The sequence below is a fragment of the Hyperolius riggenbachi genome, chromosome 6 (assembly GCF_040937935.1).
Source record: "Hyperolius riggenbachi isolate aHypRig1 chromosome 6, aHypRig1.pri, whole genome shotgun sequence".
Lineage (NCBI taxonomy): Eukaryota > Metazoa > Chordata > Amphibia > Anura > Hyperoliidae > Hyperolius > Hyperolius riggenbachi.
The window spans coordinates 30,916,700-30,933,720 of NC_090651.1; the positions used below are offsets into that span (position 1 = coordinate 30,916,700).

General features: G+C 46.8%; 1 protein-coding gene across 4 annotated transcripts in view; it reads right to left on the reverse strand.

The window, feature by feature from the left end:
• Positions 1-2,814: 2,814 nt before the first annotated feature.
• The window catches only part of TTC39A (tetratricopeptide repeat domain 39A), a 109,197-nt gene continuing 94,990 nt past the window's right edge, over positions 2,815-17,021 (reverse strand). For 3 of the 4 annotated variants that reach the window (XM_068242436.1, XM_068242435.1, XM_068242434.1), the window contains exons 15-18: positions 16,039-16,150; positions 8,067-8,181; positions 6,489-6,605; positions 2,815-3,235 (exon numbers count right to left, since the gene is read on the reverse strand). In XM_068242436.1, coding sequence (XP_068098537.1) covers positions 3,139-3,235; positions 6,489-6,605; positions 8,067-8,181; positions 16,039-16,150 — 441 coding nt within the window. In that variant the 3' untranslated portion in view covers positions 2,815-3,138. Of the gene's footprint in view, positions 3,236-6,488; positions 6,606-8,066; positions 8,182-16,038; positions 16,151-17,021 lie in introns of those variants that run through there. The other variant, XM_068242437.1, reaches the window with a different exon arrangement.

Consider the following 17,021-nt stretch of genomic DNA (forward strand, 5'->3'; position numbering starts at 1 on the left):
TTAAACAATTATTGCACACTTTCTGTAAATACAATAAACTTTATTTCTCTAATATCACTGTGTGTGTCTCCTATATGATATATGTAACTGACAACCAACGATTTATAGAGGAAAATCATGACGATTAACAAAGGTTGCCCAAACTTTCGCACCCCAGACTAAAATTCTGCTTTAGCTAAAAGGCAAATTGCAGCTACCATGCGTCTTTCTTGGTGGCCTCTCTTGAGAGCAGCTGCAGCTAAAGGACACCTGAACTGAGAGGGATATGGAAGCTGCCATATTTATTACCTTTTAACTGCTCTAAGAGCGCTCCACGCACACGGGCGTGGCCGCGGCGGCAGCCCCAGGACCGCCTAACGCCAATTGGCGTCAAGTCCTGGGGCTGCAGTTTTTGGCTTCAAGTCCTGGGGCTGCAGTTTTTGGCTTCAAGTCCTGGGGCTGCAGTTTTTGGCTATAAGTCCTGGGGCTGCAGTTTTTGGCTATAAGTCCTGGGGCTGCAGTTTTTGGCTTCAAGTCCTGGGGCTGCAGTTTGCAGGAGATCGCGCACATGCTGCTGCTCGGGGGGCGGAGCGCCGCCCCGTCTTCAGTCTCCGAGCGGCGATTGCCGCTTGGGAGACTGCTAGACGGCGAAACCACTGTCTTTACATGTAGTACAGCGCTGTACTGGGGACAGCCGTGTGACATGGAAGCGATCAGCTCTCATAAGCAGAAGCCTATGACAGACGATCGATGTGATTGGCCGGCTGGGGGGAGGGAGGGGATTGGGCAAAAAAAATAAAGAGAGAAAATAGTAAAAACTATTCAAAAAATAAGAACATAAAGATTTATTTAAAAAAATAAAAATAAACACAAGGTTGGAAGGGGGGGGGGGGGGGCGATCAGGCCCCACCAACAGAGAGCTCTGTTGGTGGGGAGAAAAGGGAGGGGAAATCACTCCTGTGCTGTGTTGTGCGGCCTTGCAGCTTGGCCTTAAAGCTGCAGTGGCCAATTATGAAAAAAACAGCCTGGTCTTTAGGAGGGTTTACCACTGTGGTCCTCAAGTGGTTAAACAAGTTGCCTGGCTGTCCTGCTGATCTCTTTGGCTGTAGTAGTGTCTGAATCACACCAGAAACAAGCATTCAGCTAATCCAGTCACACTTCAGTCAGAGCACCTGGTCTGCATGCTTGTTCAATGTCTATGGCTAAAAGTATTAGAGACAAAGGATCAGCAAGATAGTCAGGCAACTGGTATTGCTTAACCCTCCTGGCGGTTTGGCAAAATCCGCCAGGGGGCAGAAAATACGTTTTTTTAAAAAAAAAATTTCATGTAGCGAGACGAGGTCTCGCTACATGATAGCCGCTGCTCAGCGGCATCCCCCCAGCCCCTCCGATCGCCGCCGGCGATCGGAGATCAGGTTCAAAGAACGGGATCTCCTGGAGGGCTCTCCCCGTCGCCATGGCGACGGGGCGGGATGACGTCGTCGACGTCGTGACGTCAAAGGGGACTCCGATCCACCCCACGGCGCTGCCTGGCACTGATTGGCCAGGCAGCGCACGGGGTCTGGGGGGGGGGCGGCTGCGGTGACGCGTATAGCGGCGGATCGGCGGGTAGCGGCGGCGATCGGGCACTGCACGCAGCTAGCAAAGTGCTAGCTGCGTGCAGCAAAAAAAAAAAATATGCAAATCGGCCCAGCAGGGCCTGAGCGGTGCCTCCCGGCGGCATAGCCCGTGCTCAGCACGGGCTTACCGCCAGGGAGGTTAAGAGGTAATAAATATGGCAGGCTTCATATCCCTCTCACTACAGGCGTCCTTTAAACGTTCTTATTAATAAATAAACCTGTCAAGGTCTTGTAAGCGCTTTTGTTATGGGCAATAAATATGCATCTGGGAGCATTGCACTGGCCGAATGCTGCAATATATGAGTAAATTATATATAAAAGTGCCTTCAGGCTGGTTTCACAGTGGGACGTTAAAGTCCCACGTTACAGCAGCCAGTAACGCAGCCTAACTCACAGCACTGTAAAATCAATGTGCTGTTCACAGTGCACACGTTGTGTTACATTGTATACGTTTAAACAAAGTGCTGCATGCTGTACGGTATACTGGGCTAAGCCACGTTAGACTGTTTGCACATGCTCAGTAATGTTGGAGGAGGAGGTCTCCCCTCCTCCTCTGCGGCCAGCCACATGGCTAATTAATATTCACTGCACTGTGGTGACTTGTGGTGGAACTGTAGTGTTGTCTGGATCATGAAGGAATCGTTCATTTGATCCGGATTTTTTTTTGTGAGTCGAATCATCCGGATCATCACAATAAAAGATTCGGTTCACAGTGGATGTCTGTCTGGAAGAAACAGGAACATACAGAATGTACAGTGCAGGGAAAGTCCTGTCCTGCTAGTCATTTCACCCAGTCTGCTTCCCTAGTAAAAGGATTCAAAGGATTCGGTTCAAAGATCTGGATCTTTTCAATGATCTGATTCGAATGATCTGAATCTTTAAAAAGATCCGGACTTCCCATCACTATCCTGGAGCTGCTGCTTTGAGAGCTGCATAACGCAGCTCAATCTGACGTCCAACTTCAACACCACCATGTGTTGCGTTAGGGGCACGTTATGCGACCATAACGTCCCCTAAAACGCAACGTCTTGGTGTGAAAGTAGCCTAAAGGAAGAAATATTTTCACAGCAGCCTTTCTTTTTTATGCTCCCAGAGTTCCATGGAAGGATCTGATTCGCTGCTGATTTCAGGCACTTTTCCACTGAAGAACCTCTGTGGACACTTTTGTCACAGATCTTGCATTAAAAAAAAAAGTGGACCTGTCACAGGCAAGGCAGATATTACAGAGCCCTTCAATTCAATCGGGACCGGCGCCATCGCTGACCTACGAAGCTCTGCTGAATATTGTTTCATCTGACAAGATGGCCGCCCTGCTGAAGTGCTCATCTGACAAGATGGCCGCCTCGGTGAGGTGTAGAGGTCCCTGAAGCCGCCATGGGTGGAGCTGCCAGTCTCTTCACATTATTCAGTTTTGCGCCGATAATTTGCATGATCCTGTCTGTGATCCACCAATCACTGATGGTTTCCTGGAGTCAGAAGTCTCCGCCTCCACTCGGTGTCTGATAAATAAATACTACTAGTGATGTGTGAGTAATGTCTGTCAGCAGCCGTTGTGAGGGACGCTCTTGGCCTGTAAGAGCGCATCCTGAATCCGGAAATGTGTGCGAGACTCCATCGAGTAATTCTTGTAGCCATTCCTGAAAAAGGAAAGAGGACTGGTCAGAGAAACAGATCACTGTGGTCATAATAATTCCCACTAGCACGAAAATGTAATTCAGACTGTATGCAGCCGGCAACACGGCCAATCAAACGTGCTTACTGACAATATGTACTGGCCCAGTTTTTAGCCACATACAATTTGCATTATATTTGCATGCAAGTCTAAATAACTTCTCAGGGACTGCCTCAACTTACAAATGCGCCTGTTTTTTGATAATGACTGTAGATATAGTCTGGAAGTGACATACAGTATATCACCAATGATAGGCTGAATTTTTGACACCCAATTTTGGGTGTAAAGAGGGGTATCGGCCTATCCGTGGGTGATATACACTGGGGATGCCTGAGGGGGTCCCCTGTATGCAGAGTGTGCATAGGAGTGTGCTGTAGCATGTATACCTACCTGTACTTGCTCCGGCTTGTATCCTCTAGTGTCCTGTGTTGCTTTCCGAACTAGCCACTAGAACTATTGGCTTAATGCGGTCACATGACTGTAAGCCTGGAACTCTATTGGCCAGTTCAGGAGCTGCAAAGGACTTTGGAGGAAGCAAGCCAGAGATAGGACAGGTAGGTATACATTCTAAAGCTTAAAGAGGAACTCCAGTGAAAATAATGTAATAAAAAAAGTGCTTCATTTTTACAATAATTATGTATAAATGATTTAGTCAGTGTTTGCCCATTGTAAAATCTTTCCTCTCCCCGATTTATATTCTAACATTTACCACATGGTGACATTTTTACTGCTGGCAGGTGATGTCAATAGATGTAGCTGCTGCTTGCTTTTTTGGCAGTTGGAAACAGCTGTAAGCAGTTATTTCCCACAATGCAACAAGGTTCACAGACAGGAAACTGTCAGGATCATGGTCATGACATCACACTGTGGGAGGGGTTTCACCACGATATCAGCCATACAGAGCCCCCTGATGATCCGTTTGAGAAAAGGAATAGATTTCTCATGGGAAAGGGGGTATCGGCTACTGATTGGGATGAAGTTCAATTCTTGGTCACGGTTTATATTTAAAGTTCAAACAGTATAAACTTAAAATTAAATGCACTTGAAACAAAAAGAAAAACCGAGAGCCCAATATAGTGCAGTAAGTCTAACAATTGTTGGCGAAATAATTAACAGATGTGGATATACTCACAAACACGGGTTACCACATAGGCAACCACTTGAATTGCAGGTGGGGAGCATTAGGACCTGACCCCACTCAGGTTTAAGAAGTCGCTGTAGATAGAAAGAAGGGGACAGTCCCCTCCACCCAAGGTGGACTATATACTGTGCAAATTTGGACAGAGGCGCCAGGCAGGTTAAAATGATCTAAAAACAACTAAAAAGGAGGAGTACAGGTGGACTTACCTCCTGAAATGATGGACAATCGAGATTGTTCAAATCGCAAATAACAATTTATTTTGGCACTCCGCAACGCGTTTCGCAGGTATAACCCGCTTCATCAGGCAAGGAGTGCAAGCTCAAAAAGGTCCAATAGTGGCAATGCGCCTCTGTGTAAAATAAAATGCCGCAACATCTGACTGGAGGAGATGGTGTAGGGACACGTACACACATCAAATGTTACCACTTTTAATACTATGAGCAATTTGTGTAAATAAGACCTTGATTCATTAAGCTGAGCTGCTAAAACAGTGCAGCTTAACCATTTACCGCCATCCTAACGTATTAAAACGTCATGCTTACCGCTATTAACAGCAACATGACGTTTTAATACGTCGCGCATTCCCGCTGCTGCTACCGCCGTGTGTCCGCCGCTACCGCCGCCATTACCGTCGGGATCCCGTGCTGGGCGATTGGGGAAGAGGACTGAACAGTCCTCTACCCAATCGCAGTGCCTGGAGTGAATGGACGTGACCGCGAACAGCGGCTACGTCCATTCACATAAACAGGAAATGTAACAGTTTAATAAAGTGTGTAAAAAAAAAAAAAAAAAAAAGTGAACACGTCCTATGAGTGTTCACCAGCGCCATCTTGTGGCCGAAAAGTATATTACACTTACAAAATACATACATTTTCAAGTATATACACATCATTAATAAAATTACACTTCCAACCCTCCCCCCCCAAAAAAACACTTGTAAAAAAAAAAAATCAGCTTAAAAAAAAAAAATAAATAGTTGCCTTAGGGACTCAGCTTTTTTTATTCTATATTTTATGGGGGAAAATTAATTTTAATTTATTACATAGGGGCTTGTAATTATGGCCAGAACAAACAGAAAAATAACCACTTATATTTCAAAATAATATACTGTCGCCATACATTGTGGTAGGGACATAATCTAAACGGTTTAATTATCGGGACCACTGGACAAATAAAACGTGTTTGTTTTATCCACAGGAGAATGTTTAATTTTAAAACTATAAAGGCTGAACACTGAGAAATAATGATTTTTTTTCTTTTTTTTTCTGTTTTTCTCATTAAAATGCATTTAGAATAAAAAAATTCTTAGCAAAATGTACTATCCACAGAAAGCCTAATTGGTGGCGAAAAAAACGAGGTATAGATCATTTTCTTGTGATAAGTAGTAATAAAGTTATTAGGGAATAAAAGGGAGGAGCGCTGACAACTGAAAATTGCTCTGGTCCGTTAGGATAAAAACCCTTGGGGGTGAACTGGTTAATGTGAGGGAGCACTCGTTGCTATGTATAGAGCGTGCCTTCCTTAGTTATGCACCTTACTTACATAGCATCGTGCATAAATGTAACTGTGGGCGGTCCTGTGGTGAATCAAGGCCTTACGGTGGCCATACACTCGTCAGATTAGCAGCAGATAGATCATCAGATAGATTTCTTATCTATTTGATGTGTTTTAGGAACATTTTTTACCAGGATAGAATCCCAATAGATTTCAGTTTGAAATCTATTGCAAATCGATCTGATGCCATTTTTTTGCCATCAGATTTCCATTAGGGCCAATGCAAAATGATAAGCAATCTCAACAGATCGACCTAGATTTTCCACCCTGCCAGTTCGATGGAAATCCATCGAAATCGGCCGCCAATCGATAGATCGGCCAACCGATTTGCAATTAACCAATCGATCGATTTTGATCGATCAATCGGCCAGAAAATCGGCTGAGTGTATAGGCCCCTTTAGTTCTCATACTGCATGGAGATGGTGAAATCTGCAATTGATTGGTCAATCAGAATTGGATTTGTCTACACAGCCTTCGTCAGATAGATGTAATGCGCTTGTGCCTGGACATTTCACCCACTCACTTTGCGGTCTCCAGCAGTTTGGCGGCTTCGTCCCTCCTGTCCAGCTGTAGATAGAGCAGCGCCTGTTCCAGCAGGGCGTTGGGTATTAAATACTCGTCATACTTTATCCGCTTTTCACTGCCGAGAGGAAAAACAGTTACAGAACCAATGAAAGTCACGTCTATCAGATCCGTCACATAAAGGACACATTGGCCTCAATTCACTAAACTTATCTCCTGTCTTTAATAACTCTTCTAGAGTTGTTACCATGGTGATAAGGCATGTAGTATTCAGGAAACATTTTACCTCAGGCAAGCCTAAAGTTAACTCTTCTGTCTTTAAATTAACTCTCCAATCCTTAAAATAACTCCAGAGTTAAAGACAGGCTGTTAATTAGCTGCATGTGAAAATAACTACAGAGGAGGTAAATTAACTACAGAGGAGGTAAATTAACTACAGGAGAGGTAACTTAAGGAATGAAGAGGTAAGATAACTCTCTCACGTGTGGAGGTAAGTGTTCTCTTGCCTTATTATCTCTAGCATGATCTTAGTGAATTGAGGCCATTGTCTGATAGCTGGAGGTAAGAGCAATGCTAACATTCATTCCTCACTTCACTGTGCTCCAAGCTGTGGAGCAAAATATCTGAAATGTTTTATCATTACAGGTATACTTCTAATGTAACAAATTGGCGACAGCAGGAAGCAGATGAGTGTAGTGAATGCTCATCAGGTGGTAGTAGGAAGCAGAGGGGGCAGCAGGAAGCAGATGGGTGTAGTCAACGCTCATCAGGTGGTAGCAGGAAGCAGAGGAGGCAACAGGAAGCAGATGGGTGTAGTGAATGCTTATCAAGTGGCAGCAGGAAACAGATGGGTGTAGTGAATGCTCATCAGGTGGCAACAGGAAGCAGATGGGTGTAGTGAATGCTCATCAGGTGGCAGCAAGAAGCAGATGGGTGTAGTGAATGCTCATCAGGTGGCAGCAAGAAGCAGATGGGTGTAGTGAATGCTCATCAGGTGGCAGCAAGAAGCAGATGGGTGTAGTGAATGCTCATCAGGTGGCAGCAAGAAGCAGATGGGTGTAGTGAATGCTCATCAGGTGGCAGCAGGAAGCAGATGGGTGTAGTGAATGCTCATCAGGTGGCAGCAGGAAGCAGATGGGTGTAGTGAATGCTCAACAGGTGGCAGCAGGAAGCAGATGGATGTAGTGAATGCTCATAAAGTGGCAGCAGGAAGCAGGTGTGTTTAGTAAATGCTCATCAGGTGGCAGCAGGAAGCAGATGGGTACAGTGGACGTTTATCAGGTAGAAGCAGATAGATACAGCAAATGCTCATCATGTGGTAGCAGAGAGAGGGTAGGAACAGTGAAAGCTTATTAGGTGAAAGCAGATGGGAATAGCAGGGAGTGGATGGATACAGTGAATGCTTATCATGTGGCAGCAATGAGCAGAGGGGACAGTGAATGCTCATCAGGGGGAAGCAGATGGATGCAGTGAATGCTCATCATGTGTTAGGGAGTGGATGGACACAATGAATGCTTATCAGGTGGCAGCAGGAAGCACTGCGGTAAAGTAGCAGGACATACATCACACACACACTCACTTTGCAGAGATGTATTTGAAGCACTCCTCCGCCTCTTCAGTCCTGTCCAGATACTTCAAGCAAAGACCCTTCAACAGCTTCACCAGACACTGATCATCCGCCAAGAATTCCGAGGCTGGCAGGGAGTACAAACAAAGTCACTTTAATTCCTCCTCATTCCTAACAGTCTGCAGCAAAAAACTTCAGCCATCACCCATGCCAACTCACTGCCAACCACTGCCCCTCTCTGGGAATAGCAATGCCAACTCACTGCCAACCACTGCCCCTCTCTGGGAATAGCAATGCCAACTCACTGCCAACCATTGCCCCTCTGGGAATAGCAATGCCAACTCACTGCCAACCACTGCCCCTCTCTGGGAATAGCAATGCCAACTCACTGCCAACCATTGCCCCTCTCTGGGAATAGCAATGCCAACTCACTGCCAACCACTGCCCCTCTCTGGGAATAGCAATGCCAACTCACTGCCAACCATTGCCCCTCTCTGGGAATAGCAATGCCAACTCACTGCCAACCACTGCCCCTCTGGGAATAGCAATGCCAACTCACTGCCAACCACTGCCCCTCTGGGAATAGCAATGCCAACTCACTGCCAACCATTGCCCCTCTCTGGGAATAGCAATGCCAACTCACTGCCAACCATTACCCCTCTCTGGGAATAGCAATGCCAACTCACTGCAAACCACTGCCCCTCTCTGGGAATAGCAATGCCAACTCACTGCCAACCATTGCCCTCTCTGGGAATAACAATGTCAACTCACTGCCAACCATTGCCCCTCTCTGGGAATAGCAATGCCAACTCACTGCCAACCACTGCCCCTCTCTGGGAATAGCAATGCCAACTCACTGCCAACCACTGCCCCTCTCTGGGAATAGCAATGCCAACTCACTGCCAACCACTGCCCCTCTCTGGGAATAGCAATGCCAACTCACTGCCAACCATTGCCCCTCTCTGGGAATAGCAATGCCAACTCACTGCCAACCATTGCCCCTCTCTGGGAATAGCAATGCCAACTCACTGCCAACCATTGCCCCTCTCAGGGAATAGCAATGCCAACTCACTACCAACCATTGTCCCTCTGGGAATAGCAATGCCAACTCACTGCCAACCACTGCCCCTCTCTGGGAATAGCAATGCCAACTCACTGCCAACCATTGCCCCTCTCTGGGAATAGCAATGCCAACTCACTGCCAACCATTGCCCTCTCTGGGAATAACAATGTCAACTCACTGCCAACCATTGCCCCTCTCTGGGAATAGCAATGCCAACTCACTGCCAACCACTGCCCCTCTCTGGGAATAGCAATGCCAACTCACTGCCAACCACTGCCCCTCTCTGGGAATAGCAATGCCAACTCACTGCCAACCATTGCCCCTCTCTGGGAATAGCAATGCCAACCACTGCCCCTCTCTGGGAATAGCAATGCCAACTCACTGCCAACCATTGCCCCTCTCTGGGAATAGCAATGCCAACTCACTGCCAACCACTGCCCCTCTCTGGGAATAGCAATGCCAACTCACTGCCAACCATTGTCCCTCTGGGAATAGCAATGCCAACTCACTGCCAACCACTGCCCCTCTCTGGGAATAGCAATGCCAACTCACTGCCAACCATTGCCCCTCTCTGGGAATAGCAATGCCAACTCACTGCCAACCACTGCCCCTCACTGGGAATAGCAATGCCAACTCACTGCCAACCATTGCCCCTCTCTTGGAATAGCAATGCCAACTCACTGCCAACCATTGCCCCTCTGGGAATAGCAATGCCAACCATTGCCCCTCTCTGGGAATAGCAATGCCAACTCACTGCCAACCATTGCCCCTCTCTGGGAATAGCAATGCCAACTCACTGCCAACCATTGCCCCTGTCTGGGAATAGCAATGCCAACTCACTGCCAACCATTGCCCTCTCTGGGAATAGCAATGTCAACTCACTGCCAACCACTGCCCCTCTCTGGGAATAGCAATGCCAACTTACTGCCAACCATTGCCCCTCTGGGAATAGCAATGCCAACTCACTGCCAACTATTGCCCCTCTCTGGGAATAGCAATGCCAACTCACTGCCAACCATTGCCCCCTCTGGGAATAGCAATGCCAACTCACTGCCAACCATTGCCCCCTCTGGGAACAGCAATGCCAACTCACTGCCAACCATTGCCCCTCTCTGGGAATAGCAATGCCAACTCACTGCCAACCATTGCCCCTCTCTGGGAATAGCAATGCCAACTCACTGCCAACCATTGCCCCCTCTGGGAACAGCAATGCCAACTCACTGCCAACCATTGCCCCCTCTGGGAACAGCAATGCCAACTCACTGCCAACCACTGTCCCTCTCTGGGAATAGCAATGCCAACTCACTGCTAACCATTGCCCTCTCTGAGAATAGCAATGCCAACTCACTGTCAACCACTGCCCCTCTCTGGGAATAGCAATGCCAACTCACTGCCAACCATTGCCCCTCTGGGAATGGCAATGCCAACTCACTGGCAACCATTGCCCTCTCTGGGAATAGCAATGCCAACTCACTGCCAACCATTGCCCCTCTCTGGAAATAGCAATGCCAACTCACTGCCAACCATTGCCCTCTCTGGGAATAGCAATGCCAACTCACTGCCAACCACTGCCCCTCTCTGGAAATAGCAATGCCAACTCACTGCCAACCACTGCCCCTCTCTGGGAATAGCAATGCCAACTCACTGCCAACCATTTCCTCTCTGGGAATAGCAATGCCAACTCACTGCCAACCATTGCCCCTCTCTGGGAATAGCAATGCCAACTCACTGCCAACCATTGCCCCTCTCTGGGAATAGCAATGCCAACTCACTGCCAACCATTGCCCCTCTCTGGGAATAGCAAGGCCAACTCACTGCCAACCATTGCCCCTCTCTGGGAATAGCAATGCCAACTTACTGCCAACCACTGCCCCTCTGTGGAAATAGCAATGCCAACTCACTGCCAACCACTGCCCCTCTCTGGGAATAGCAATGCCAACTCACTGCCAACCATTGCCCCTCTGGGAATAGCAATGCCAACTCACTGCCAACCACTGCCCCTCTCTGGAAATAGCAATGCCAACTCACTGCCAACCATTGCCCCTCTCTGGGAATAGCAATGCCAACTCACTGCCAACCATTGCCCCTCTCTGGGAATAGCAATGCCAACTCACTGCCAACCATTGCCCCTCTCTGGGAATAGCAATGCCAACTCACTGCCAACCATTGCTCCTCTCTAGGAATAGCAATGCCAACTCACTGCCAACCATTGCCCCTCTCTGGGAATAGCAATGCCAACTCACTGCCAACCATTGCTCCTCTCTGGGAATAGCAATGCCAACTCACTGCCAACCACTGCCCCTCTCTGGGAATAGCAATGCCAACTCACTGCCAACCACTGCCCCTCTCTGGGAATAGCAATGCCAACTCACTGCCAACCATTGCCCCCCTCTGGGAATAGCAATGCCAACTCACTGCCAACCATTGCCCCTCTCTGGGAATAGCAATGCCAACTCACTGCCAACCACTGCCCCTCTCTGGGAATAGCAATGCCAACTCACTGCCAACCATTGCCCCTCTCCGGGAATAGCAATGCCAACTCACTGCCAACCATTGCCCCTCTCTGGGAATAGCAATGCCAACTCACTGCCAACCACTGCCCCTCTCTGGGAATAGCAATGCCAACTCACTGCCAACCATTGCCCCTCTCCGGGAATAGCAATGCCAACTCACTGCCAACCATTGCCCCTCTCTGGGAATAGCAATGCCAACTCACTGCCAACCACTACCCCTCTCTGGGAATAGCAATGCCAACTCACTGCCAACCATTGCCCCTCTCCGGGAATAGCAATGCCAACTCACTGCCAACCATTGCCCCTCTCTGGGAATAGCAATGCCAACTCACTGCCAACCACTGTCCCTCTCTGGGAATAGCAATGCCAACTCACTGCCAACCATTGCCCCTCTCTGGGAATAGCAATGCCAACTCACTGCCAACCATTGCCACTCTCTGGGAATAGCAATGCCAACTCACTGCCAACCATTGCCACTCTCTGGGAATAGCAATGCCAACTCACTGCCAACCATTGCCCCTCTCTGGGAATAGCAGTAGAGTATTGTACCATGCTAGCCATCAATTTAAGAGCTTGAATATACAGTAACTTCATGAATGAAATTATTATTTTTTAAAATATTTATATGTAAATTATTTAGTCAGTGTTTCCCAGTGTAAAATCTTTCCTCACCCGGATTTACAGTCAAGTCCACAATTATTGGGACATCAAGACAATTCTAACATTTCTGGCTCTATACACAACCACAATGGATTTGAAATGAAACGAACATAATGTGCTCTAAGTGCAGACTGTCAGCTTTACATCCAAATCAGGTGAACAGTGTAGGAATTACAACAGTTTGCATAAGTGCCTCCCACTTGTTAAGGGAGCAAAAGTAATGGGACAGAATAATAGTCATAAATCAAACTTGGCCATTGCATATCCCGGGATGAATCCCAGCGTCTGGTGAGGTCTATGCATTCCAGACTTCAGGCTGTAATTGGCTGCAAAGGATTTGTAACCAAGTATTAAAAAGTGAAATTTTGATTTATGATTACTATTCTGTCTTACTTTTGGTCCTTTAAAGGACCTCTGTCATGAAAATCATAAAATTTAAAACATATGTAAACAAATACAATTAAAAAGTACATTTCTTCCAGAGTAAAATGAGCCATAAATTACTTTTCTCCTATGTTGCTGTCACTTACAGTAGGTAGTACAAATTTGACAGAACCGACAGGTTTTGGACTAGCTCATCTCCCCATGGGGGATTCACAGGGATTTCTTTACTTTTAAAATGCACTTAGTGAATGGCAGTTACTCTGTCCAACTGCCAAAAAAGTGTACGGTGAGCAGGGAGGCTGGCCAGAATCTTTGTATAAATCTTTTTCAGGGAATGTCTTTATAAAGAATAAAGGCCATGCTGAGAATCCCCTATGGAGAGATGGACTAGCCCAAAACCTGTCAGTAATATCAGATTTCTACTACTTACTGTAAATGCCAGTAACATAGGAAGGAAGTAATTTATGGCTCATTTTACTCAGGAAGAAACGTACTTCTTATTTGCATGTGTTTTAAATATTAATGTTTTCACAACAGTTCCTCTTTAACAAGTGGAAGTCACATATGCAAACTGCTGTAATTTCTACACCGATCACCTGATTTGGATGTAAATACCTTAAATTAAAGCTGACAGTCTGCAGTTGGGTATCCTGAATAATTTAAGACATTCTAATATGTGTCCCTATGGTGCCTCTTTCACACAGAATGACACTGCTTATTAGCTAACTTCAAAGTTTCTACAATAGATGGTATAATACTGATTCAAAACTTCCTGCCTGTATCTGGCAATGTAAGCAGTACCTCATATGAGGTTCAGAAACGTATTTTCCCTCTTCCCATGCATTGGCTTACCTCCGATTTACATCATTCTCTTGTCAATGTGAAGCCAAGACAAACCTTAAAGCAGGTGGTTTCTGCGCACACGGCATCGGCCGCATAGCGTCAGAGTTGGGGCGTGGCAATCGCATTATTGCGATAGTCTGCAGCCCAGGCAACAGTTAAGGTGCCAGTGATTGCCAGACCTTGAATTACTTCTCCCTCCATGTTGTGACAGCTCGGAGGGGGAATAGTATTTAACATCGCCGGGATTTAGAGCCACAGCAGGCTTAGCCATCAGATCAGAAATACAACAAGCTCTTGCCGGATTTCTTTCTGGGGTCTGCTAACGGCAACGGTGGTCAGGAAGCCTCTACACAAACCAGAAGCTTCCTTCTTCGGTTTTTAGACCAGAGGTTTGCCTTGTATACACTTTAACAACTTCCTGTCCCTATGACATGAATACAAGTCTCTGCACTCTCCTCCCCACAAAATCTTACATAACACTGTTTATTTATCTCTGACCTGATAACATCACTACAGAGTTGTAAAGTAATGACAGCAAACCCCTCTCCTCCTCCCAGGGAATTCAATAGCAGAGTTAATTAGTAAACAAGTGTAAAATACACATCCCAGGAGCAGACAGTATTGATTGTATACATTACTTGTTACATCTAATACATTATGAAAAGAAATGCGCTGTTTAAATAAACAGGAGGATAGGTAAATATAATGTGTGGGTTTAATGTCCAATAGAACTGTTTACATTAAAGCTACAATGTATGAAAGTGAATAAATTGTGTATTTTTTCACTTTTTTCCTTATTTTCCTTTTAAAATGCACAAAAAAGAAGGTAATTACTAATAACAAATATCACCCACAAAAAGCCTAATATGTCCTGAAAAAAACAATACATAGATCATTTAGTTGTGATAATTGATTGATAATTGATAAAGTTATTGCCAAAGTAATCAGAGCTGAGCTGAACTGTGAAAATGACCAGGGTAGGGAACTGATTAAAGATTACCCGATTAATGGTTATGGAGAACCAGAACCATTAGGATTTTTGTAGGGAGCCAAAAGAAACCAAAAATACTCCTACTGAAAAAGCAATGCAAAGTACAATTGGCCCTCAATAATACAATACACAATACCAACAGTATTGTTTAGAACAGGGCTGGGCAAACTTTGCTCTGTCCGGGCTGCTTGCTATGGACCACGGGCCGCTTCCCAGCATTCCTCCCACCATGCAGAGTCGGGAGCGGCCGATAGTGGGTTAACACCCACCTGCTCGTGTAATACGCTAGCACATCCCGACGGTGAGTCATGTGATGCCCTGTTGCCATGCAGACGTGATGCTGGAATCGGCGAGCAGGTGAATTTTAATGCTCTGCTATTGCCCACTCGTGGGCCGGGAGGAAGAGAGGTATCCGGCCCACGGGCTGTAGTTTGCCCAGTGCTGGTTTAGAAGCATAGAGGATCAACTTCATGTAAGTCGAGATGCTCAATGGGATGCTAACAATAACATGGCTAACATGCATGGGCGTAGCAATCACCCCTGTGACCCCGCCATCTCAGGGGGGAGCAGAGGCTTTGAGGCCCCTCCTCCTCCCTCTCCCCAACAGCAAATTCAGCCAATTAGCAAAAATACCTCCCCGTTCACTCACAAAACTGTTTTCACAGCAGAACACTCTGTGCTACCATTTACCAGCTCCCGATCACATGACCCACATGTGGTTCTGGAACCAAGGGGGCCCTAATGCTATCATTTTTGCAGGGGGGCCCTATGAAGTCTAGTTACGCCCCTGCTAACATGGGCGAGGGGGCTGAAAAAATGATAAATTCTCAACAGAGACAGCCCCGCCCGGCCACCTCTGCCGAGTTTGAAGGGAAGCTGAAGTGAGAGGCATGTGTACGTTGGCATAATTAGTTCCTTTTAACCTTCTTGGCGGTAATCCCGAGCTAGGGTCGGGGCGGAAAACCGCAGCTAAGAGCGGTAATCCCGACCTCTGCTTAGGGTAGCCGCCGGGAGGTCTGTGCAGAGTATAGCGCGCAGCGGGCGGTTTTACATACCTCCCGGGTGATCCTGACATCGGTCGCCATTCTTCTTCCTCTCCTCCAGGGCTCTGATTCCTGCTGGTTGGAATTTCACTTTAGAGTTGCAGCGCCACCTGGAGGATGGAGGCATAACTGCAGCGCTGGATCCAGGGAGGTAGGTGATTGCAGAACTGCTGAAGATCTCCCTGCAGCATGATTTTTTCCAGGTTTTGGGGTATGAAAGGGTGCAAAAAAATTGCACCGCTTTTAGACCTTAAAATCCAGAAAGAATCATACCGCCAAGGGGGTTAAACAACACAAGGCAGCCAAACAAGTGGTATTTTTAAAGAGAAAGTTAGCAATAGCGGCCACCAGATGTCTTGCGTTACAGTTTTTCCCTTAGTAGAAGACATCGAGACTCCCAATAACTGGATGCACACTGAACCACTGACCCCCTCATGCAAAAACACCCGAAAAATGAGTGCTTGCCTTAAATTACATGACTTGCTACCTGCGTCTCCTTCCAGAGTTTCTTCCGCCCGGCATAACGTCTCCAACATCTGAGTGGTGAGACCCTTCTGCTTCCCGATCACCGCGTAACCGTTCCAGATGTACATCATCTCCTGCCAAGGCAAACAATCCAACTGAAGCAATGCATTCTGGGATCATTCAATAACTTTACTTACCCTATCCAACCCACCCACATTACCCCAGCACTTATGTTTCTTCTGTGCAGGGACATGGGTGATGGCTGGGTACTGAAGAAGAAAGAGACAGAGGGGTCTCTACCTCTTCACAATAGAGCAAGGAGGCATCAGGGGGAAGTGGGGAGGATAGGGGGGACGCCACCAACTTGTGCGCTGTAGCTCCGCCCCATTGTACACTCAACAGTGCAATTACGCATGTGCAGCGTGATGCCGGAGGGGATCAAAGTGACGGAGAATAATCCACATAGGGTGACACCATGCCAGATTATATCTGACAGTGGCACCCCTAATGACTAGCCCAAATGCATGGGTGGGGGCCAGAGGCACCTAGTAAAGAGGGGGCTGAGGAAGAGTGAGACCACTGGTCAGGTCTACAATAGTGGCGCTCCTAGCCAATACTTGAAGGAGGATGGACCTGAAGATTCCATGGACCTGACCCAAATGTAACAAATACCAGGGGCCAATACTGAAATATGTCAAAGTACCAACGCATTTCTAGGTAAATAGAATTACTCACACTTTTCTGGTAGCAATAAGGCTTACGGAGGATTTCCCGCCTCCACTTAGACTTGTGAGGATCCATCTCGCTGGTTGCACTTTTGATGATTAGTTTGGCCCCCAAAGGGGACTTAGCTAAAAAGAAACCCCCTCCAAACAGCAGTGTAAAATAGTAATAACTGAGGGGAAGAGGAGCCCAAAAATAATATTTCAGAGCACTGAGATGCTCGAATCTGATCACCTAAGCCGTATGGAACTTTTTTTTGAGTACTACTGACCTGAGGAAGCG